This window comes from Sus scrofa, chromosome 6 (genome assembly GCF_000003025.6).
Source record: "Sus scrofa isolate TJ Tabasco breed Duroc chromosome 6, Sscrofa11.1, whole genome shotgun sequence".
Taxonomy (NCBI): Eukaryota; Metazoa; Chordata; class Mammalia; order Artiodactyla; family Suidae; genus Sus; species Sus scrofa.
The window spans coordinates 91,143,536-91,167,717 of record NC_010448.4 but is presented as its reverse complement, the minus strand read 5'-3'; the positions used below and the strand labels follow the sequence as shown (position 1 = coordinate 91,167,717).

Sequence of the window (24,182 nt, the reverse complement as noted above, 5' to 3'; positions counted from 1 at the left end):
CAAAGCATCACTTTGTGTCAACCTCTGAGACACTGGCCTCTGTCAAGTGCACCTGGATCCTTGGGCAACCAGGTGTGGCCGATCTTGAGTAAGGACTGCGTTTTCTTCCCAGTCGGATACCTTATATGGTTGTCCCAGAGAGATGAAGTGACCTACTTGAGGTCACACTGTAAACCAAGGGAGGAGGTCATAAAAATGAAAGTACAGCTAAATGGTAGCTGCCTTTATTGAGGATTCTCTTTGCGCCAGGTACAGTGTTACATGTTTACCCGGTTCCCCATCACATCCTTTCTAATGGCTCTAGTATTATCCCATTGTTCAGAAGAGAAGCTAGGCTAAGAGAGGTGAATCGCCTGCCCAGGTACACACAGCTAGTAAGTGGATGGAAAGGGATTTGAATCCAGAAAGTCTGACACCAGAGGTATACCACTAACTGCTTTGATCCCGGGAGTTTGGGAGTCACCTAGGTCTCAAGAAAGGAAAATCAGCTGATTTGGCCAGGCGGTGCCCTGGGGAGAGGAAAAGAAAGCACTCTGACTCCTTCCTCTGCAGCCTTTTTCCTTCCTCCATCTTCCATTCTTTTTCTGGAAGGTAATTGCTTGGGGCAGTGACAACCTCCTGGCGAATTACACAGCTGGTTTCCCAGTGAGATTTGTAACAACAACCCCGCCAGCCTGGCAGCCCCCAGCAAGTTCCGGTTTAAGAAACTAATTGCTGGATTGTGTAGTTGGTGCTAAATTGGGTAATTTCTTGGTGACGGCATGTGTGCCACTTCTTCCAATCCCAGGAAGATGCAAGCTGCATCAGAGAATTTGTCACACCACAGCACCCTGCGAGCCTCCTTCACTCCCCACTTCCAGCCAGCCGCAGGCAATCTCGAAAGCGGCTGCTTCCCTGGGCCCGGGGGTTCACCATCCGGGCAGTTCTCTGTGTGCTGGGATAGTAGGTAGATGACTTGGTGCAATAAAATGGGGGGAAGTAACACCGGTACCCGGAGTTGTTAGAGGGTTTTGGGGAGCTACCTCTATTCGGTATTTATCTGACCTTGGACTTGAAACAAATTCCGTACTCACCACACAGGGGAAAAGGCTATACCACACTCTGGTTACCTCTGGAGTATGTGGTATGTATGAGGTTTTTATTTGTTTGTTTCCTTTTTTTTTTTTTTTTTTAAACAAATTCACTTTCATTACTGCGTTCCTCCAGAACGGCGTTTAATCAGTTTGGCTTCCCTGAGCAGCAGCACAGGTAGCAGAAAAGCTAAGGCACTGGAGTAAAGCTCTACTGGGGTTGACTTCTGGGTTTGCCACTAACTCTGTGACCCTGGGACTGTGAGCGAACCCCTCCGAGCCTCAGTTTCTTCTTCTGTAAATTGGGAGATAGGGATCATATGCATCCCTTGGAAGGTTGTGGGAATTAAAATGTCATAAGTAAAAGGGTCTTGTTCTTTGGAGGCTCACAGTCACTCAACAAACACCTGCCGAGCATTGTTCTGGAAGTGGGGGAGGGGGGGACAGGGGCGGAGGTAATGCAGTAAATAAGATGGATGGAATCCCTGCACTCACATGGAGCTTACATTCGAATGGGAGAGACAGACAATTTCTGAATCACAGAAATTGGCAATGGTAATGATAGGCGAGCTATAGAGGTACCTAGTGCCTTGAGAGCAAACAGCAGGGGAATCTGACCTAGTCAGGGAGGCCAGAGAAAGCTTCCCTGAGGAAGCAACAACCGGCCTGAGATCTGAAGGGTGTGTAGGAGTTAGCAAGGCAGAGGTGGGAGGGAAAAGCTTTTTGGATGGGGAAAGAGGCCCCGTGATGGGAAGGATCATGGGACCGCAAAAAGCCTGGCCTGGCTGGAGCAGAGGAAGCAAAAGGGGGAACCTGTTGTGAGAGGATTTTGGAAACCCAGGAAGAGCCAGAGCCTGCAGGCCTTGTTGGTTGGGTTAAGGCATTTTATCCTAAGAACATCAATAAACCAATGGCGAGTTTTAAGCAGAGAAGTGCCACGATCAGCTTTGTGTTTCCAGATGACTGTTGGGATTGCAGCAGGATAAGAACGGAAGCAGGGAGACCATTTAGGAAGCTTTTGCAGATGTCCAGGCAGGAGATGATGTTCTGAGGTAGTTGGATTAGTTAGCAGAGCTTTCTGCTGCAAATACAGAAAATCTGACCACCAGTGGTCTAAATCAAGAGGATTTTGAAGTTCCCAGGGTGGCCCAGTGGGTTAAGGATCCTGCCTTGCCTCTGCGGTGGTGCGGTTTTGATTCCCAGCTGGGTACAGTGGATTCAAGGGTCTGGCATGGGTAGCAGCTGCAGCTCAGATTTGATCCCTGGCTTGGGGAACTCCATACTGTGGATGCGACCATAAAAAAAAAAGAGGCGTTCCTGTCGCAGCTTAGCAATTAACGAATCTGACTAGCATCAATGAGGACACAGGTTTGATCCCTGCCCTTGCTTAGTGGGCTAAGGATCTGGCATTGCCATGAACTGTGGTGCAAGTTGCAGATGCAGCTTGGATCCTACGTTGCTGTGGCTGTGGCATAGGCCAGCTGGGAACCAATATGTTGTGGGTGTGGCCCTAAAAAGCAAAATAAATAAATAATAAAAAAATAAAGAGGGTTTTGTCCCTTACCACATTTTGGCCTAGAGGAAGGCAACTGCTTGTGTTGGTCCCATGGTTCAATGACTCCAGGGCTAGCATTTCTGGATTCTCTAGGCTTTTCTCCCACGGTGGCAAGACAGCTGCCCTAGCTCCAGGCATCATGATTGTATTCAAGCTGAAAAGAAAGGAAGGATGGTACCAGCAACTCCGCCCCTTTTATTATAAAGGCAAAATCTTTCCCAGAAACCCACATCAGATTTTTATGTGTATCATTAGCTGAAAGTGTGGCTTCTGGGTACAAGAGAGCCTGGGAAAGGGGAAAGGAAGTTGAGAATGTATTTTGGCTAGTCAGCCGACAGTGATTTGGTAGAAATGGCAATAAGTGGGCAGATCTATTTTTAGGAAGCAAAATCCATAAGATTGACAAGGGACTGAATTACTAGTTCCCTCTTTGCTTTTTTTTCCTTCCTTTTGATTATGTTTAGTAATGGCAGCAGAAGGAATGTGATCCTGAGTATGATATACAGAAGGAAGTCTATATTGGTTAACTCGTCTCTTTAGCAAATCCATAAACTGGATATCTTCTCTCAGTAATTTGGACTTGATGCTATTGTTTAGTATTTAGACATTGGGGATTTTGGAAATCCAAAATGAAGGCTTCAGAGTTCCCGTCGTGGTGCAATGGTTAATGAATCCGACTAGGAACCATGAGGCTGCTGGTTCGATCCCTGGCCTTGCTCAGTGGTTAAGGATCCTGTGTTGCTGTGAACTGTGGTGTAGGTTGCAGATGTGGCTCAGATCCCGCATTGCTGTGGCTCTAGCATAGGTTGGCAGCTGTAGCTCTGATTTGACCCATAGCCTGGGAACCTCCATATGCCACGGGAGCGGCCCTAGAAAAGGCAAAAAGACAACAGCAACAACAAAAATGAAGGCTTCTTGTGAGGGATTACGTTGCATAATCTTTTAGAGTTTATAGAGTGGTTTCATATACATTGTATCACTTGATATTAAAATCCTTGGAGACAGGTGAGCAAGTATCATTAGGCTTAGAGAGGGAAGGTGACTTGTCTTGTGTTACACGCCTTCTGGTCTCAGGGCTTATGCTTTTCCCACTAGCTAGTGCTGCCATATAGGGCATAGATAAGGGAGGTGGTTTATCTGGAGAAGAGCAAATACAGGAACCCATCTCCTCTGAAACTGGAGCTGGGAGAACATGGCTTGACGCTAAAGAGGCTGAAGTTTGACAAGATCTTATTTATTTATTTATTTTTCGTCTTTTTGCCTTTTTCTTGGACCGCTCCCGTGGCATATGGAGGTTACCAGGCTAGGGGTTGAATCGGAGCTGTAGCTGCTGGCCTACGCCAGAGCCACAGCAACGTGGGATCCGAGCCGTGTCTGCAACCTACACCACAGTTCACGGCAACGCTGGATCCTTAACCCACTGAGCAAGGCCAGGGATCGAACCCTCAACCTCATGGTTCCTAGTCGGATTCGTTAACCACTGCGCCACGACAGGAACTCCATTGACAAGATCTTGATGAAGGCTCAGTGGCTCAGTGGCAGCAGCCCTTGTGGTGGTGAAGGAAGGGGGGCGGACCTGGGAATGTCCACTATAGGGAAGCACATCAGCTTGATGGGCCGCAAACAAGGCAAATGGGACAGTCTGTGCTTTTGTCAAAATGGCATTTTGTGCTGTGAGTCTCAGACATGGTCCTGACTGGGGCAGGAAGAGGAGGACTAGGCCATGGCTGAAAGACCAAGCTATCAGAGCTTCTTTCCAAAGCAAGGAGATGCTTCTAGCTGCTTTTCCAACAACTGCTTGAGAGGCCATTTTGGTCTGAACTCACCTCTGCTTCCCCAGGAAGGGGCAAAGTAGGAGAATTGTCATCTAGAGTCAGGGAGTCGCTATCTGAGAGGTCACACCAGCTTCCCTCCAGACGAGATAAGCAACAGCTTGTACAGCCCAGGGCACAGGGTGGGCCAGGGCTTTAGGCAGGTCCTCCCCTCCCCTCTTTGGAAGATTCCCAGAAGGCTTCACCATCTTCCTCATGGTCTCGCATTCCTCAGGGTCAGGAAGTCCTTCTTGTTGTCTGACTGTGTCTCGTCCATTACTATTAATCATGCCCACAAAGCCAGCTCTTCTTCCTGACATCCCTGTGTCTAATAATGGCATCATTAGTCTTCCAGTCACGGCTGCTGCAAACTTCAGAATCATCTTCTTTTCTGACTCCCTCTCGCTCCCATCTCTTCCCAGTGTTTTCCAAACCCCAAATGTCTGCTGCAACTCTCTGAGCCCACCCCTGAGAAGTCCTTATTTGCCCACCTCTTCTGCCTTTGTGCCTGCTATTTCCTCCACTGGGAATTCTCTCTGACACACACACACACACACACACACACACACACACACACACACACACACACACACAGAGCCACAGCCACCTTGTTCACCGCAAACATACTCTTCTCTCAGAAGTCTTCCTCAATTTCCCTTTATTGGATCTAGTCTTGCCCTTGTCCGATCTGGCCTAACGTTTTGGTGCCTCTTTCCAGCACAGTCACTTATTCATCTACTTAGTGTACGTTTATTAAGAACTAGCTCTGGGCAAAGCCTTGAGTGAGGTGCTGGAGATCCAGTGATAAATAGGATTTGGTTCCTACCCTGCAGAAGGCCAGTTTCTAGTTGGGGAGATGGAAACTGAAACAGACAATTTCAGTGCAGTGTGATAGCTGCTTTCATGGGGGAACCTGGGGTGTTATAAAAGCCCAGTAGAGAGGCATAACCTAGAATAAGAGTACAGAAAGTCTTCGAGGGAAGATGGGGCTTAATATGAGTAAGTATTAGCAGGGGAATGGGTTGGGGGGTGGATGAAAGGAGATTCTAAGAGGAGGGAGCAGCCTGTGCAAAAATATAGGGATCTAAAATAACACTGTCATGTGAGAGTGTTAGACTATAAGCCTCTCAATGACAGAGACCATACTTAGATCACCTCTATACACGTCTCACTCAGAGTCTTGTTATGGTGGCTGCTCAACAAATATTTGTGGAATGGCATCATTTTTGAGGGCAATGAAAATGCAGTGGCTTAGCACCATGGACAGATCACACAGACACCTGCAGTTGGAGGTAGTCCAACCTGTAAGCTCATTTGCATGTATTTGCATAATGAAGCCAACTTCATTTCCCTGGGGGTCCAAAGGCTCTGCATCATGGGGGATCCAATCAGTCCTGGTTTGGGGGGTTGGGCAGGGAAACTGTCAAGGCCAGAGACTGGTCCTCCAAGGACTCCAGCAGAATCTGTTTCTCTTTGCTTACCACTCTTTTCTTTTTGGTCAGGAGCCAGTGGTCCTGAGCCTTCTGAAGTTAGGATTCTGCCTGGTGGTGAGGATCCTGACACCAAGGATGGGACACCCCAGATGGTGAGTGGTAGGAGGGTCTGGGAAATGGGGTTCTCAAATCGGAATAACTTGGGTTTGATTCTTGATTCAGAGTGACTCACCCCCCTTACCGGCTTTGTGACCTCACCATTTTGAGCTCAGTTTTCTCATGGGTAAATGTGGGTAATGTCTACACATAGGATTTCAGTGGGATTAGAGAATGTTAGGTATACACAGTACCTGTTCCCTAGCAGGTGCTCAGAGATGAGCTGTGAGCAGGATCTGGAAGAAGCCCGAAATGTGGTGGGTATGGGAGGTGGCGGGGCGGTGGTGGGGGTTGGGGGAGGAAGGGAGGATGAGCCTTGGAGGTGCTGCTGTCTGGAGTCTTTGAGGCTGTCATCCCCTCATAGTCAGCAGATGGCCCATGAGCCTGGTCTGGGATGAGGGAGGGCGCCGTCTGCCAGCTCCTCAGTCCCTGTCCCTCCTGCTGGCACCCCCTCCTGCCGTAGCTCCTGTCCTGGCAGCTCTGGAGTCCTGATTGGAGGCAGTTCTTGCTGAGAGCTGACCTCTCTGTCCTGTAGCCTTGGCAAGCCTGGGATGGGGGCCAGGGGCACTGGTTCCAATTCTTTCTCTCCATAACCTCCCTACCCTGCCAGCCCACTGTTCCTGGGAGGAGGAACTCCTGGGTTCCAACCCCAGTTTAGGATTCTGATGCTGCCTGAATAGTCAGCATTCCTCCTCTTTATTTCTTTTCCCTTCATGACTCCCCTCCACTGAATTGGGGGCAGTGGTAAAAGGCAAAAGGGGAAATTTCATGGGTGAACATTTGGAACCCAGAAGAGAAAGGAGGAATCATCTCAGGTTGTCCCTTCCTATCTCGGCCCTGGGGGGAGGCAGAATGAGCCTCCAGCCAGATGGAAGGAGCTGGGTGTGGAAGGAAGGGGAGGGATTTTCCTGCAGAATCCTGATGGGTGTGAAGACTAGGGTCTCGTGTTCTCTTTGGTTCCTGCAGCTGGGAGCTGTGACCCTGAGGCCTGGCTCCTCACAGTGGTGGGAGTGGGTGGGGACAGGACACAGGTGTGGCTCTGGATCACTTTGCTTCTTAGCAGCTTGTTGAAAGCTAATTTACCTAACGGCTAGTGGGTTTTTATGTCTGTGTGGGTATCTTTTTATTTCTCATTACCTGAGGATTCTTAAAACCCATTTGGTTGAGGGCATTTCCTCTTGTGAATAAGCATTTGTTATATTTGCAGTGTTTGATGAAGGATGATATTGTTTTGTGCCCTCGTGAGCATCTTTGTCTAGGATGACTGTGTTAAGGATTTTTAACCCCATTTGTGGAAAGATAGTATAATTAATCGCAATGCACTGATATGCACTACTTAAAGGGATATAAGAATACCTAAAAAAATATAGTTTCAGGTGAAGGGGTCTATTGTTCAATCCTAATCCCACTACTCCCTATTTTCCCAGGAGGTTCCTGGGGCCTGGCCCCCAACACTATGAAGAGCCCTTGCTGAGGCCATGAGGGGTTATCATGGCGACCGAGGCAGCCATCCCCGCCCAGCCCGCTTTGCTGACCAGCAGCATATGGACGTGGGCCCCTCTGCCAGGGCCCCGTACCTGCTGGGCTCCGGGGAGGCCTTCTCCACCGAGCCCCGCTTCTGTGCCCCGAGAGCTGGCCTGGGACACCTTTCGCCTGAAGGGCCCCTGAGCCTGAGTGAGGGGCCATCCATCGGCCCCGAGGGAGGGCCAGGAGGGGCCGGGGTTGGGGGAGGTAGCAGCACCTTCCCCAGGATGTACCCTGGCCAGGGCCCCTTCGACACCTGTGAAGACTGTGTGGGCCACCCACCGGGCAAGGGTGCCCCCCGCCTGCCTCCCACACTTCTGGACCAGTTTGAAAAGCAGTTGCCAGTTCAACAAGATGGCTTCCACACGCTGCCATACCAGCGCGGTCCAGCAGGGGCAGGGCCGGGCCCGGGGCCGGGGCCGGGGCCGGGGCCGGGGCCGGGGCCAGGGCCGGGGTCTGGCACTGCCCCGGAGCCCCGCAGCGAGAGCCCCAGCCGCATCCGGCACCTGGTTCACTCTGTGCAGAAGCTGTTTGCCAAGTCCCACTCTCTGGAGGCCCCAGGGAAGCGGGACTATAACGGGCCCAAGGCTGAGGGAAGAGGTGGCTCCGGGGGAGACAGTTACCCTGGCCCGGGCTCCGGAGGCTCCCACACCTCCCACCACCACCATCACCACCACCACCACCACCACCACCAGTCCCGACATGGCAAGAGGAGCAAGAGCAAGGACCGCAAGGGGGATGGACGGCACCAGGCCAAGGCCGCGGGCTGGTGGAGCTCCGACGACAACTTGGACAGTGATAGTGGCTTCCTGGCGGGTGGGCGGCCCCCTGGGGAGCCCGGGGGTCCCTTCTGCCTGGAGGCTCCAGATGGGTCCTACCGGGACTTGAGCTTCAAGGGGCGCTCGGGCGGGTCAGAAGGCCGCTGTCTTGCCTGCACTGGCATGTCCATGTCACTGGATGGACAATCGGTCAAGCGAAGTGCCTGGCATACTATGATGGTCAGCCAGGGCCGGGATGGATACCCAGGGGCCGGGCCAGGCAAGGGGCTCCTGGGTCCGGAGACCAAGGCCAAAGCCAGGACTTATCACTATCTGCAGGTGAGGCTTTGGTGGGGGTGGGGAAGAGGGTCCTCAGCCCTCACAAATGTTGTCACCCAGGGAGCTGTGGAAGGGGTTGGGTGGGAGTCAGCTGTTCCCATGCTGGAGGGTCTGGAGGCAGGGAGGCTCATTCCGGCCTCACTCTGTCACCTTGAGCCCCTTAGGGGACCTCAGTTTCCCCGTTTGTGCTGTGACGGTGCCCTTCTATTCTGATGTTGTATGTCAGTGCCAGGAAGACCTTTCCTTTACCTGCTGTTTTGGATGAGCTGTCCTGGCCTCTGCCTTGTGAGGCTGGAGGCAAAATGAGGTTGAGGGTAGGCAGTGAACAGGGCAGCGTGGTGCTCCCCGCCTGGAGCTTCCTTGAAATTGGAGGTCAGCAGTTGGAAAGCAGTCTTCTTTCTGCCCCAGGCCTTCTCCAGACCTCTTTTCTGCCCAAATCTGGGTGGTCCAGATATTGTTTGACTATGAAGGTCAGTTATTTCCAGAATGTGCCGCCGCTGGTGTTTGTTGTTCTGGAGCACCTGCAGTAGGACGCCCGCCGGGCTGTGGAAGAGCCTGGAAGCCTGTGCTATGGGTTTCCATAGGCGGCAGGGACACAGTGAAGTCTGAGCTCCAGACACAATAGCAGGCAGGGCTTCTTGGGAGTGGATGTGCAGGTGACAGCTGGCGCGTTGTCCTTGTTCTATTTATCACCTCTCTGGCGTCTGCAGGTGAGGCCAGGAGCTCTGACCTCTTCTTCTTATGGAGCCTTTATCCATCTCACAGTCCCCTCTCCATCTTCTTATGGAGATGGGATCAGGGGTTCTTCTCGCCACCAAACCTTCCTCTTCTCTGCCTCATGCTCTCCTCTGACGTGCTTCCTTGAGCCCTCATGTCATTTTAGGAGAAAAAGTCCAGACTAGTTCTAGGAGTCCAGTGGACTGAGGGTTATCCCCCAAACCCACCTTCCACAGAGTTAATCCACAGCTCTTCATTCGACGAGCATTTCCTGGGTGCTGTGGATACAGAGACGCGGCTTGGGGGGAACTCACAGTTTAAAGGTGGGATAGACAAGGAAGCAGCTGGAATCCAATGCGATGAGGCTGTGATGGGAGAGAACCTTGGGAACCATGGGAGCCCAGAGTTGGCACCTCACCCACCTGGGTGATCGTGGCTAGGGTGTGTTCAGAGCAGCTTCCACGAAGAATGTCTCCTGAGCAGAATCTCAGTGGAGAAGCAGGAGTTAGTGGAATGCAGAAGTTCCATGTTAAGGGTGTTCCAGGAAGAGGCTATAGCATGTTCAAAGGTATGAAGAATTGAGCTTGCATGTGTTTTGGGTGTCACTGGCCTTTCGGGTAAGTTGTTCCATACGTGGTAGGGCTTTCCTAGAAGAGAACTCAGAAAAGCTCCAGGGTACCGATAGGGCCATAGTGGAAGCAGCGAGGGTGGGGGGTGGGGTGGGGTGGGAGATAGAAGGGGAGGCTGGAGATGTCTGGAGTTCGGGACTTCCGGGTTGGCCTGGGGCTGCCCCCTCCCTGGATAGAGAGGTTCTCGAAGCTGGGAATTGAAGGGTCTGGTGGAAAGGGCAGAGGAGCCCTTCTTCTCCCATCCCTGGAGCCTTGCCACCACTTTGCTGCTCCCTGCTGCTTCTCCAGGGCTGCCCTGACCTCTCTGGGGGCTTCCTTTTTAACATGCACCTCACAGTGTCCTGCAGAGGAGCCAGCAGCTCTGCAGTGGCTGTGGAGTGGGAACCCTGCAGTGTGGCAGAGCGTGCCCTGGCTGTCCCATCTGCCTCCTTCTGCCTGACTGTGGCTCCTCTCTGTAGAGTGTGGGGAAGGGCAATGGTCCATCCGGGGCTGGGGTTCCCAGGCAACTTAGGACTGGAAAGTCAGAGCCTGTATGGGGGAGAACAAGAGGCTGCAGGGACTCTCCAGGCAGCGTGGCACAAAGGCACGCAAGGCTGACCCTATCAGACCAGGTGCCTTTGTTGGATCCCCAGTTACTTTGTTGAGACCCTGTTTCGCCCACTGGACTCCAGCTCTCCCCCAACCTTCTTCCAGAACCCCTCTTTCCCCTCGGAGTCCTTGCTCTTTATGGAGCCTTACCTCCTTCCTCCGTTCCCATCTTCTGTTTGATCCCAGCCCTGTCCCCCTCAACCCCTGAGGGCTCCGTCATGGGACCCACATGCCTGAGTCCGTGTTCTCCCACTGACTCTCTGACCCCTCATCTAGCTTCACCCCAGTCTCTGGTCTTCTCCTAAACCCTCTGCTTTCCCTGAACCCCAGCCCACACCTCATTTAACCTGTTCTTTTCAAGAAGTACTTTAAATCTTTGCTACCTGCCCTAGCCCCCTCCCCCATGCCTTCAGGACTCCTCCTTCTTCACAGTGTAGGCCAGCATCATGGACCCCCTTGCCTTCCTGTCAGCCCATCTGCAGACTCATCAAGATCCCAACCACCCTCATCCTCTTTCTTCTTGGCCCAGAGGAGAAGCCAGGACCACCCATCCCAGGCTGACCCTCCAGCAGGGCTTGAGCCCATCTCCCCAGAATCCTGTCTGTCCACGACAGGATTCCCTTTCCTTCCCACATTTAAAGATTATCTTTCTCTTTACTGGCTCTTTCCCTCAGCCCGAGAACATGCTCACATTTCTCTCATCCTGAGAAAACCTTTCCTCAACCCCATACCCCCTTCCATCTCCTGTCTCCCCTCCCTTTCCACGTTCTTAGAGCATAGACTCTGCTACTTCATGTCCTTTCATTCTCCCTTTTCCTATAGTTTGATGTCCACATCCCATCCTCTAAAGTGTCCTGACAGTGGTCTCTTGAGAGTTCTCCTTGAAAGGTACCTTTTGATGCTTTAATTTCGATGATGTAATAAGAAGAGTTAACACTGAGCACTTACTCTGTGCTGGGCACTCTATATTGCTCATTTGTCCTTCTCCCCAATGCTGTAAGGTAGGCATAATGATCATTCCCTGTTCACAGATGAAGAAACTGAGGCTTAGAGATTAATCAGTTTGCTCAAGTTCATCCAGCTAGCAAGTGATGGGGCCAGAATTTGAATATGAATCTGTCTAACTCCCTAGCCCGAATCACTAACCTCCGCATGCACCGTGGCATTTGACATTATCAGCTCCTTCTATTCTGGAAATGTCTTCTGTTTCCATGACATGGCATTCTCCTGACTTCCCTCCCACCCCTCTGCCCACTCCTTCTCAGGTGACTTCACAGGCTCTTCTTCCTTTCTTTGCAGGCCCCTTTTAAATGTCAGTGGATCCATCCTCACTGCTCTTTCTTCTTTCTTCTGGGCTGTTTCATTCACTCCTGTGGATTCGGCTGCTACCCTTGACTACCGCACATCTGCCTCCAGCCTAGATCTCTCCACTGAACTCCAGAACCAAACACCCAACCACCTGCTCGACAGTTCTCTGCCAGACTCGAGATGCTCAACCCCAAGCCTATCACCTTTCCCCCAGATCTGTTTCTCTGGGATTCTGTGGCTCAGTGAACAACAGCACCATCCGCCAGGGCCTCAGCCGGCAGCCTCCCAGTCATCCTCGACTCCTCCTCGCCCCCTCACCCCCCACGTCTAATCAGGCTCACTGATGCTCCATAACACCTCTCATTTCCATCTCCTCTTCCCCCTCATTGTCATTGTCTTAATTTAGGCCTCATCATCTCTTGCCTGGATAACAGCATCCGTCTCTTAATTGGTCTCCCTCCTGCCACTTGAGCCCCTGCCCTGCTCCTGGTTCTCCACAATCCATCCTCTTTTTGGACTGTTGAAGTGCTCTTTCTGAAACACAAATCGGTGTTACTCTCCTGCTTAAAACCCTGTGTGGCTCCCCACAGAAGGAAGGGGGAAATCAGGGAATTGGGGACATAAGCACATTAAGAGGATGAAAGAGGAGGGGTGAAAAGTGACTGGGGTCAAGTGTCACTTTACTGCTGGGAGTGAGATTGACATAGTCACTTAGGACTCTGAGCTTCTTCAGCCCCCTGGCACCTGACATGTCAGCCCCCAGACTCTCTAGGTCGCCCTCAGTTAAGTAGCAGCAGGTCCACAGAGGATGATAAGGCCTTGTCTGTTGGGGAGGGGATGACCTGAGACTGCCCAACGCTCTGCTCTGCATGCTCCTGAGCGCTGCCTGCTTGAGCCAGGGCACAGCGTCCTCCGCTGGCAGTGGAGACTGAGGGTCCTGACTTCTAGATTTAGCAGGGACTTGTCTGAGAGACAGAGGCCCCTGTCCCCGCAGGTGCCGCAGGATGACTGGGGGGGTTACCCCACTGGGGGCAAGGACGGAGAGATCCCCTGCCGCAGGATGCGGAGCGGCAGCTACATCAAAGCCATGGGGGATGAGGAGAGCGGAGACTCAGATGGCAGCCCCAAAACATCTCCCAAGGCAGTCGCCCGGCGCTTCACCACCCGCCGCTCCTCCAGCGTGGACCAGGCCCGGATCAAGTAAGGACTGGGAGGGCGGGGTGGGGGTGGGGGGCAGGATGGTGATGCTGGGTGCCTGCAGGAGATGTGCATAGCGTGGGTGTCACTCAGGTTCCCTGCTTAGGAGTCAAGTGGGAGTCTCGCTCTGCCCCATGTGAAGGGGGGTTCCCTGGGAGAGCCCCTACCTGAATGCCTCTTTGGAAGAGTCCCTTTACCCACGAGTCTCCTGGGGCTCTCTGGGGCTTTCTGAAGCTGCTTAGGGATCCCAGTGCTTTCATTCCCTTCTCCCGCCTCCTGGCAGACCCCTGTTCTGAATCTGGAATTTTGACCTTTCCCAGCTGCTGTGTCCCACCCCGGATCCACCCCCGGAGCTCCATCCCTGGTTACAGTCGTTCCCTCACCACCGGACAGGTAGGGAGAAGGCCCGGCACACCTGAAGGAAAGGGCGGGAAGGGAGATTCAGACCCATGCTCAACCTAGGCTTAAAAAAAAGGGATGGGGGGACTGTCTGGGGTGTGTTGTGGGATGGCAGTGGGGGCAGCGCGCGTGCAATTTTTTTTTTTAGAAAAAGAAAAATAAATAAATAAAAAATTTAAAAAAAGGGATCTGGAGTTCCTGTCATGGCGCAGAGGAAACAAATCCGACTAGGAACCATGAGGTTGTGGGTTCGATTCCTGGCCTCACTCAGTGGGTTAAGGATCCGGCACTGCCGTGAGTTGTGGTTTAAGTTGCAGACATGGCTCAGATCTAGCATTGCTGTGGATGTGGCATAGGCTGGTAGCTACAGCTCCGATTTGACCGCTAGCCTGGGAACCTCCATATGCCACGGGTGTGGCCCTAAAAAACAGGGAGGAAAAAAAAAAGAAAGGGATCTGCCTGTGGAGAGGACAGAGATCTGGTTTTGGGCAGTTGGCAATCCTGCCTTGAGACTCCTGGAGCTGACTCAGACTGAGGCTCTCAGAGAGTCACATCCTTGAAAACCAGTGAGCATTGTCAAAGTGATGAGCTTGTAAGGGCAACGCTTCACCAGCCCTGTTCTGGCCTGATTGCTCCCAGCCTACCCCATGCAGAAGGCAGGATTGGCTGTACAGACTGGAAGCAGGCAGAGCTGCCGTCTCAGAAATGATCTGGGCTTGAATTCTTTCCTTTCTACTCCACCCTGTGGACCACTAGCAAGATACCTCCCTCCCAATGCCTGTTTTCTCCTCTTTGAAGTAACAATAGTAGTGAAGCTTACCTCACAGGGGGTTTATGAGTTCTGTGAGAAAATGTGTGCAAACACAAGGTGCCCTTTTGATGCTCCTAATAATAATAGTTAACACTGAGCACTTACTCTGTGCTGGACACTCTATATTGCTCATTTGTCCTTCCCCCCAATGCGTGAAGTAGGCATAAAGATCATTCCCAGTTCACAGATGAGGAAACTGAGGCTTAGAGATTAGTTATTTTGCTGGCAGTGTAATTTAGTAATTAAATGCTCGAGATGGGTTTGAATTCCAATTCAGCTACTCGCTTGCTGAGTGACCTGGGGCAAGTTGCTTGACTTTTTTGAGCCCCACTGTCCCTATTTAAAAATAGGCATTATAATAGTGCTCTTGGCACATAGCCAGTACTCAGTAAAGGTTAGCTATTTTTACTATTTGCTGGGGGGAGAATAAAGCAATGCAAAAAGCAATGCAAAAGATGGTCTACATTGGCTCCCCTTGTTTGCTACTGCAGCCTCTCTGCATTTCCTTGTTACATTTCCTGAATCAGAGAATCTGATTGGCACAGCTATCTTTTCACACGAGCCCAACCTCATTAGTTGCTAAACTTGCTAGTAAATGCTCAGTCCTTGTTTCACTTGGTCCGTCAGCAACAACTAACACAGCAGATGACTCTCTCCTTCCTCAAACACCTTTCTCAGTTGGCTTTGAGGATTCCACACCTTTTAGATTCTTCTAGATGCTCTCTTTCTTGGCTGCCTAGTCTCTGTCTGTGTCACTGGTGCCCACAGATTATTCAGGATCTGAACACTGGAGTTTTCCAGGGCTTAGATCCTGGACTTCTTCCTGCACTCACTCTTTGGGTGAGCTCATCCACGCTCATGGCTTTGAGTATTATGGAGGGCCTGATGACTCCCAAATGTATAGTGCCAACCCACTTTCTCCTACAAATGCCAGGTGTGTATACCTGTGTATTAAAATCTCACTTGGATGTTAAGTAAACATCTCAGACTCAAGTTGTTCCCGTTGTGGCTCAGTGGTAATGAACCTGATGAGTATCCGTGAGGACACAGGGTCAATCCTTGGCCCTGCTCAGTGGGTTAAGGATCCAGCATTGCCGTAAGCTGTGGTGTAGATTGCAAACATGGCTTGGCTCTGGCATTGCTGTGGCTGTGGTGTAGGCTGGCAGCTGCAGCTCCGATTCAACTCCTAGCCTGGGAACTTCTATGTGCTACAGGTGTAGGCCTTAAAAAAAAAAGAAGAAGATGTCCAAAACTAAACTGCTGGTACCCTCTTCTCCCATCCCAAATGTCCTGCTCTATCCTCTCCATTTCACATAATGGCAGTTTTATCCTTCCAGGAGCCCTGGTCTAAAAGCATTGCGTCAGTGGGTTGTGGTGCAGTGGGTTAAGGACCTGGCGTTGTCACTGCCATGGCTTGCATTGCTGTTTTGGTACAGCTTTGATCCCTGGACCCAGAAACTTCCACATGATGTGGGTATAGCCCTAAGTCAGCCTGGACTCCTTTCTCTCACATCCCACATCGATTCCTTCAGCAAATCCTATTGTCCCACCTTCAAAGTATTTCCAGGATCCAATCACTCCTCACCATCTCCGTGCCAGCACTTCATCATGTTCTTTCGTCTAGACTATTGCACTGCTTTCTAATTGGTCTCTTGCACATACCCTTGCTTCCACTTCTTTCTCTCACAGAACAGCCATAATGATCATTTAAATATAAAATTACATTCACTCAAAACCTTACTCAGAGGACTAGTCAAGCACTTTACTATGACTTATAAGGTCCTGCATGATATGGCACCTGCTACTGAGTTCTCCTCCTAACACTGTTATTTTCTGTCACCCACCCCAGCCACGCTGGTCCCCTTGTTGCTCCTCTGACACCACATATGTGCCTCAGACTTAGGGCCTTTGCTGCTACCTCTGGATCTCTCCTTCCAAGACACTCCCATGAAGCATTCCCTCACTTCTTTCAGGTCTTTCCCCAAATGTTCTAAATTTTAATTTTTTTTTTTTTTGTCTTTTTGCCTTTTCTAGGGCAGCTCCCGCGGCATATGAGGTGCCCAGGCTAGGGGTCCAGTCAGAGCTGTAGTGCTGGGCTATGCCACAGCCACAGCAGCGTGGGACCCGAGCCACATCTTCAACCTATATACCACAGCTCACGGCAATGCCAGATCCTTAACCCACTGAGCAAGGTCAGGGATTGAACATGCAATGTCATGGTTCCTGGTCGGATTTGTTAACCACTGAGCCACGATGGGAACTCCTCTAAATTTTAATTTTGACCCCCTCTCAAGATTTCCTATTCCCTTTTCTCTTTTTCTTCTTCTCCTCCTCCTTCTCCTTCCTCCTCTTCCTCCTTCTTCCTCCTCTTCTTCTTCTTCTCTTCCTCCTCTTCTTCTCACTTTACATATCTAATATCATGTACATGTTACATATTTCTCCTGGGGGGGCATGGTTTATAATCTCTACTTTGCAGAAGAGGAAACAGGTTTAATGAGCTAGAGATAGCACTCTGTCATCTATAATGCTTTTTGCCCTTGAGTCTTTTTGTTGATAATATTTTCCTAGGATGTCTTTGCCATCTTTTACTTTAAAGCTTTCTGTCTCCTTATGTTTTAGGTATGTCTTTTGTAAACAGTTTATAGCTAGATTTTATTTTATATCCATTCTGACAATTGCTTGAGAGTTTAGTACATTTATATTTATTGTGATTTCTCACATGCTTGGATTCATTTCTGTCATCTTATTTTGTGCCATCTATTTATCCTGTCTTTGTGACGCTTTTCTACTCTTTTGTTGCCTTTTTTTGAATGGATTGGGAGTTATATATTCTAATTCCATTATTTTTGTGGTTATTCTTATAATTTTCATGTGAATATTTGACTTAATAAAGTCTAAAATGGGAATTACTTCTACTCTCCTCTTGAACAATGTACAGACCTTAGGGTGCTTTAATTTGATCACCTCTTCCCTTCTTACATATACTTGTTGCTCAGTATTTTAGTAATACCTTCTTTTCGTCTCTCCCAATTAGTCTTTATTATTGTTATATTTTATACTATTAGTCTTTGACTTTAGATTAACGTGATTATATATTCACATTTTTGCCTTACCCCCTTACTACACCTTCTACATTTCATTCCTTCTTTTTTTTAAAGTAAATTCTTTAGTAATTTTTTTCCATGAATGTCTGTTAGTAGCAAATTTAACAAAAAAATATAGTTTACTATCACTATTTAACATAATTTAGCTTATTACAGAATTTAGGTCAACATTTATTCTCTCAGTATTTTGAAGATAGTCCTATATCATCTGTCTTCTCTTGCTGTTGAGAAGTCTACTATCAATCTAATTGTCTTTGTTGGTTATTTCCATTTCTCTCTAATGGCTGTCAAGATCCTGCCTTTGATTTTGGTGTCCTACAATTTCACTATGGTGTGTGTGTGTGTGTGTGTGTGTGTGTGTGTTCCCTGAATCTGAGGATTCATGTCTTTCATCAAAGCTGGAAAATTCTCTCATTGTTACTGTTTGCTGATACATCTTTTTCCATACTTTAACTTTCAATCTACTTGATTTTTTATCCAATCTGACAATCTCTCTCTTTAGAATGAGAGTGTTTTGTCTATTAACGTTTAACGTCATTATAAATATGGTTGGATTGTCTTGTGTCATTTTTGTTCCCCTCTTCTTCTTTACTGACTTATTTTGTGTTAAATATTTTGTGTACCATTTAAGTTTCTTTTTTATTAATTCCTTTTTACTATATTATTTGAGTTATTAGTGGTTGTACTAGGAATTACAATGTATTTCTTAACTTATTTAAATCTAATAAATTCTGGCAAACTATAGAAGTATTGCTCTAATATATCTCTTTCTCTCTCCCTTCTTTGTGCTATTATTATCATTGATATTACCGATAGATGTTATAAACCTAAAAATTATTTTAAACCAGTAATATACTGCAGTAAAAGCTGCACAGTCTTCTATCTTTTCAAGAAGTTAAGTGGAAAAGTGAGGAAAATATATAATTATTTATATTGACTCATGTATTTACCATTTCTGGTGTTCTTCATTACTTCCTGTGGATTTGAGTTATCCTTGGGTATCACTTCCTTTTAGCCTGAAGAATTTCTATTAATATTTCTTGTAGATAGCTCTGCTGGCAGTAAATTCTTCAGTGTATGTTTATTTGGAAATATCTTTATTTTTACTTCACTTTTTAAAGGATAGTTTTCTGGATGTGGAATTCATGATTGACAGTTTTTTCTTTCAGCACCTTGACGATACCATTCCTTTGTCTTTGGTGTTCGTTGTTTCTGATGAAAAGCCAGTTGTTAATCATATTCTCGTATGATGGATTATTTTTCTCTTCTTGCTATCAAGATTTTTACCTTGTCTTTCAACATTTTGATTATAATATGCCTGGGTATAGATTTCTTTGTGTTTAACCTACTTTGAATCATTGAGCTTCTTTAATCTGTAGATTTTCATTAACTTTGGAAACTTTGGGGCTATTATTTCTTCAAATATTTTTTCTTCCTCTTTCTCTTTCTCATCTTCTTCTGGGACTCCCATTACATGCATATTAGTATACGTGGTATGGTCCCATAGGTCTCTGAGGTTCTGTTCATTTCTATTCAGTCTTTTTTCCCTCCATTGGATAATCTATACTGACCTATCTTCAAGTTTACTGATCATTTTTTATGCTGAGCTCTATCAGTGAATTTTAAATTTCAGTTATTTTACTTTTCAGCTCCAGAATTTCCATTTAATTCTTTTCTTCTTTTAAAAAAATAATAATTTCTATTTGTTGTGGTTTTCTGTGAATGAAGTCAATGTTGTCATACTTTCCTTTAAATCTTCAACCATAATTTCCTTTAGTTCTTTGAACACTTATAATAGCTACTTGTATTCTTTGTTTGATAAATCAAACATTTAGAGACATTGACATTTTCTTATTTATTTACATATCTTATATTTTTTGTTGAATACTGATCATTTTAGATAATGTATTTTAGTAACTCTGGATTATTTTTTTTGGCTGCCCTTGCAGCATGTGGAAGTTCCCAAGCGTGGGATCAAGCACAGCAGTGACAACACTAAATCCTTATCTGCTAGGCCACTAGGGAACTCCACAACTCTGGATTTTTTACTTCACCTCTTGAATATTGTTAGTGTTTTGTTTGTTAATTCCTCCCTCTGAGAAATCTATATACCCTGACAAATACAGCCTCTAATGTCTCCACTAATTGGTTTTATTGTTTTTATTTTAAAGCCTGGTTTCATAGGGGTTAACCCTGTGTCTTGCATATCTTAGTGTCCAGCCAGAGACTGACCAAAGATTGTGCTCAAAAACTTCAAGCCAGTAATGATTTTCCTTTTATGGTTCTGTGTGGTCTGGGGAGTACAAACATTGGGCTGTTTTCAAGCTTGCTCTGGTTTTTACTTTTCACCAGGATTCTTGTACTTCTTCTGCACATAAGCACAGGCTCCGTTGGCCAGGGGTGTGTGGGTGACTCAGGGCCTCTCTGATCTCTGTTGTACATGTACCCAGCCTCTAGTTAATCCAGAACATGTAAAGAGTTATCCAATTCTCTGTGGCTGTCTTACCCACTGGAGCTCCCCATTAAATCCCTGTGAGGTCTTCTGGTCCATCGCTTTCCTCAAACAATGCTTAAACCTCAGATGGGCGGTGCTGCTAATTATTTCTATTCTTGACACCATAACTGACACGGCTCAAAATTAAGTGAGGACCCTTTGTTAGTTGCAGGCTTTTTGTAGTTAGAGTTTTCATAGCCTGGCCCACCCTCATTGAACTATTAGGACATAGAGCTGGGAGCCTAGGTAACTGGAGGAGCCCCAGGCAAGGACACCAGAGACTCATGCTGTTCTTACCAAAAGTTCAGTAATTTTTATGAATGTATTTCTTTGTTGTATGCCTTTGATGATTTTCAGAGTAATAAAATGGTTGTTCTTGTGCAGCTTTATAGTTGTCTTGGGGGATACGATTTGGTATCCTTCTCATTCTATTGTGTCTGAAGTCAGAAGTCTGGAAACTTTCAACCACCATTATTATGTTTTCAGATATTGCCTTTTCCATGTTCTATCTAGTCCCTCCTCTGGAATACTTATTAGTTGTATGTAAGGCCTTTTTATTCTTTCCTTCATGTATCTTAACCTCCTCTTCATATTTTCCATCTCTTTATCTCTCTATGCTACCTTCTGGGTAAGTTCCTCAGTTATAGCTTTGGGTTCACTATTTTTCTCTTTAGCTGTGTCTCATTTACAACTTCATTCATTAATTGTTTTAAATGTCCCTCCCCCCACCACTAGAAATCTGATTTGTTACCTTCAAGTCTTTCTAGATTTTTGTCCAAAGCTTTTTTTTTTCTTCTCCTTATGTTTTCAGATTTATCTTTTAACTCTTAGAACTTTTAAACTATGGTTTAGCTAGGTTAACATTAGCTGCTGTGACAGATAAATCTTGAATTCTCCATGGCTTAACTCAGTAAAAGTTGAGTTCTTCTTTATGTCACAGTTTGTATCAGTTATCTATTGCTGCATAATATATTACCTCAAAACATCGTATCTTAAAACAAAGTTATTTATTACCTCACAATTTCTGTGGATCAGGAGTCTGAGCACAGCTTAGCTGGGTGCCACCTGGATCAGATGTCTCACAGGCTTCATCAAGGCATTGGCCAAGACTTCAGCCACCTCAAGGCTTGACTAGAGGAAGATCCCCTTCCATGATCACATGGCTGTTCCATTATCACATGGCTGTCAGCAGGCCTCAGATCCTTGATGTGTGGGACTCACCGCATGGCTCACAGCATAACACAACTCACGACAACTTGCTTCCCCCACAACAGAGGCTCCAAGAGATAGTGAGAGTAGGTGTCCAAGATGGAAGCCACGGTATTTTCATAATCTAATCTCAGAAGTGGTATGCCATTGTATCTGCCATATTCTATTCCTGGTGGGCCAGTAGGTCTAACAGGTACTCAAGAGGAAGGGACTGTGCATGGGTGTGAGTGCCAAGAGGTGATGATCATTTGGAAACAGGTCAGAGGTTGCCTACCACATAGTCTAACATTAGCTCTTCTTCAGTGGAGCTTTATCTGTGAGAATCCTGATCAGAACAGTTTAGGAGTGGGTACCCTATTTAAATTGCTTCTGTTGGACTGTTATTAGTCTGGAATTCTTTTATGTTAATTTTTAATTGGGGGGGGGCTCTGATCAATGCAGACACAGATCCTGTGTCTATGTGAAGACTAGCTTGTGAGTATAAATATTTAGATTTACCTCCTTCCCCCTCTTCCCAGTGCCGAGACTACAGACTAGCTTCCTTGCCATCAGGAATCGATTCCTTGCTAATCATTGATTTTTTTCTAGTTTACCTTTTCATCAGCGCTTTCCCTTTTCCTACTTTTTCGCAAGTTCTAATTTCCAATTACTTGCTTCATGTGAGCCCAAAGCCGTAGTCCTGCACCCAAGTGGGTGGTGTTAAAATCTAAGCCTTTTGGTTACTGAGACCAGCAACCCCTGTCGACACCTCCCACCTCCACTGGGCTGTTTGCAGCATTGGCTCACACAGTTAATATTCTGATTTTCCAGTCTCCTCTTTGCTTTTGTCCCCTGGGGACTTATCTCGCCTTCTTGTGAGCTCAGCTATGCATATAAAACAACGTTTGTTATATTTTATCCAGTGTTTTAGACTGTTTTAAAATAAGAGGGTTTTCCAAGGTTATCTAAACCAAATGACGTATGTTTAGTATAGAGGATGTTGCCTAGCCCTCAGTTGGACCGACCAACTCTAGTACGGACAATTTTCAACTTGATCCAAACAAAGTATTTTCTTTTAAATATCCCGCATCCTTGGAAATATTTACTTATTCTGAGTCTGGTTTGCAGAAAGGGTAGGGTTCTCATTTCCCAAGAGGATTCTTTGACCTTGACTCTCCTGAAAGCAAGAGTTAGGGGGAGCAGGGTTGAAAGCAATGTAGGAATAATAGGAGATTTCATGGCATAATGTTACAATGTTATACTTGTAATACAGTAAAGATCAGCTCAGATGCAATATTCCTCTGAGAGTCTATAAAAGTCTGCATTTCCCTTGGGTCCTGGTCTCTTGTTGGGACTCCAGAAGCTCTTCTTGGCGGGTGGAGATGGAAGGTGTGTGGCCCTAGGGAGTTTCTTGCCCTCCTTCTGTCTGCTTTGGATAGAGTTGGTCATGGGAATAGCATATGGTTGGAATTTCAAGAGCTTGAGAACCCTTGGGAAAGAGAGGCCTCTGAGAGGTATTGTCACTGTGATTTAAGAACCTCTTGCTGTTAATAATAGTAGCTAATGTTTATTGAGTATCTGCTATATGCCAGATATTACGCCTAGTGCTTTATGTACAAAAGAGGGCTGGAGATACAGAGATAAGCCACAGAGATTCCTTCCATCATCTGGTGCCCAAATTTGAGACTGAAACACTCTCTGCTGGGGTTAGACCAGCTTTCTTATGCTCCAGAGAGGGACCCTCTGAGCTGGATTGAGTCTAGTTGAGGAGTATCTTGAACTTGGCCTAGAAAGAGCAGGCGTTAGATCAGCTCTTGAGCTGCAGGAAGTACCCTGGCACCAGTGGTGCTGGGTACCCTGAGATCAAGAGATAGGAAACTGAGAGGTAGCTCACAAGGAGTTGTAAAAGCCTCAGGTGCTGCAGGAGTGTGGCTTGTGCCTGTCAAACATGGGAGAACTTCACTTGTATAGGATCTTGGATGGATTTATCCATGGCCTGAGATTCCTATACACTTGTAATGAAGTCTCTTTAAAAAAAGCTGCAGTCTTTCTTTTTAATTACTGGACCCTTATTGGAATCACTGAATACGAATCCTCAGCAAATTTGTCTCTGACCTTCAGAGCAGCCAAAGCAAAGAGAAGCCTATAGTTCAAGAATCCTGAGCTCTGATCCTTAGTGTGGGGCCTGAGTTAAGGTAGGTTTAACAAGCTCTCCTGGAGATTCTGATGCTCAGTCAGCCTGGCAGGAAAGCCAGGGATCTGGGCACTTAATTTTGGTTTTCTCACAAGCTGGGCATCTTTGGGCAATTCATCTGCCCTCTCTGAGCCTTAGTTTGCCCATCAGAAGAATAGGATGGAAATGCCTGCTCAGTTTGATATCATGTCATATACGCTTTGGAGGCCAAGCTTGGAAACACTGGTAGGCCCTGAGACTATCACATGCCACTGACTGAGGGCTTACCTGCACCAAGTGCCTCACATGTTTTTTTTACCATTATCATTCCCATTTGACAGGTGGTTAAACTGAGGCCCCAAAACTTTAAGTAACCTTAAAGTTACTTAAAGGCCACCTGCCAGGATGTAACAGAGCCAGCACTTGAGTCCATCTGGGTCTCACAACACAGCCCATGCAAGCGACCCACAGGCTGTACTCGAAGCCTTGGCTGCTCTGAAGTTTAGAGTCAGATGTGCACCCATCCTTCCTGTGCTCTGGGTGTTGAGCTTACCACTGAACCACCTTTCCCTACCTTTATATTTTCTTTGTGCCAGCTTTCTCATATAATGCAAATGAAGCTACAACCTCTGTTATATTTAGCTGTTACATTTCTTTATGGCCACACCCAGGTCATATGGAAGTTCCTGGGCCAAGGATTGAATCCGAACCACAGCTGCGACCTAGCTGTGGCAATATCAGCTCCTTTTTAACCCACTGCACCAGGCTGGGGATCAAACAGGTGCCTTTGCGGCAACCAGAGAACTGCTGCAGTTGGATTCTTAACCCACTGCGTCACATTGGGAACTCCACCTCTGGTATATTTAGACCTAGCGCAGTGTTAATGCGACACGATTCTGTGAACAAAATTTTTGTTTTGCTTTTTCTT

The 24,182-nt window shown here is 47.3% G+C and overlaps 1 protein-coding gene across 4 annotated transcripts in view; it reads left to right on the top strand.

Moving 5' to 3' along the window:
* DLGAP3 (DLG associated protein 3) overlaps positions 1-24,182 on the top strand; it is a 63,741-nt gene that overhangs the window by 16,429 nt on the left and 23,130 nt on the right. For 3 of the 4 annotated variants that reach the window (XM_021095869.1, XM_021095868.1, XM_021095870.1), the window contains 4 exons: positions 5,939-6,021; positions 7,453-8,646; positions 12,883-13,088; positions 13,406-13,478. In XM_021095869.1, the coding sequence (XP_020951528.1) occupies positions 7,504-8,646; positions 12,883-13,088; positions 13,406-13,478 (1,422 nt within the window). In that variant the 5' untranslated portion in view covers positions 5,939-6,021; positions 7,453-7,503. Of the gene's footprint in view, positions 1-5,938; positions 6,022-7,452; positions 8,647-12,882; positions 13,089-13,405; positions 13,479-24,182 lie in introns of those variants that run through there. The other variant, XM_021095871.1, reaches the window with a different exon arrangement.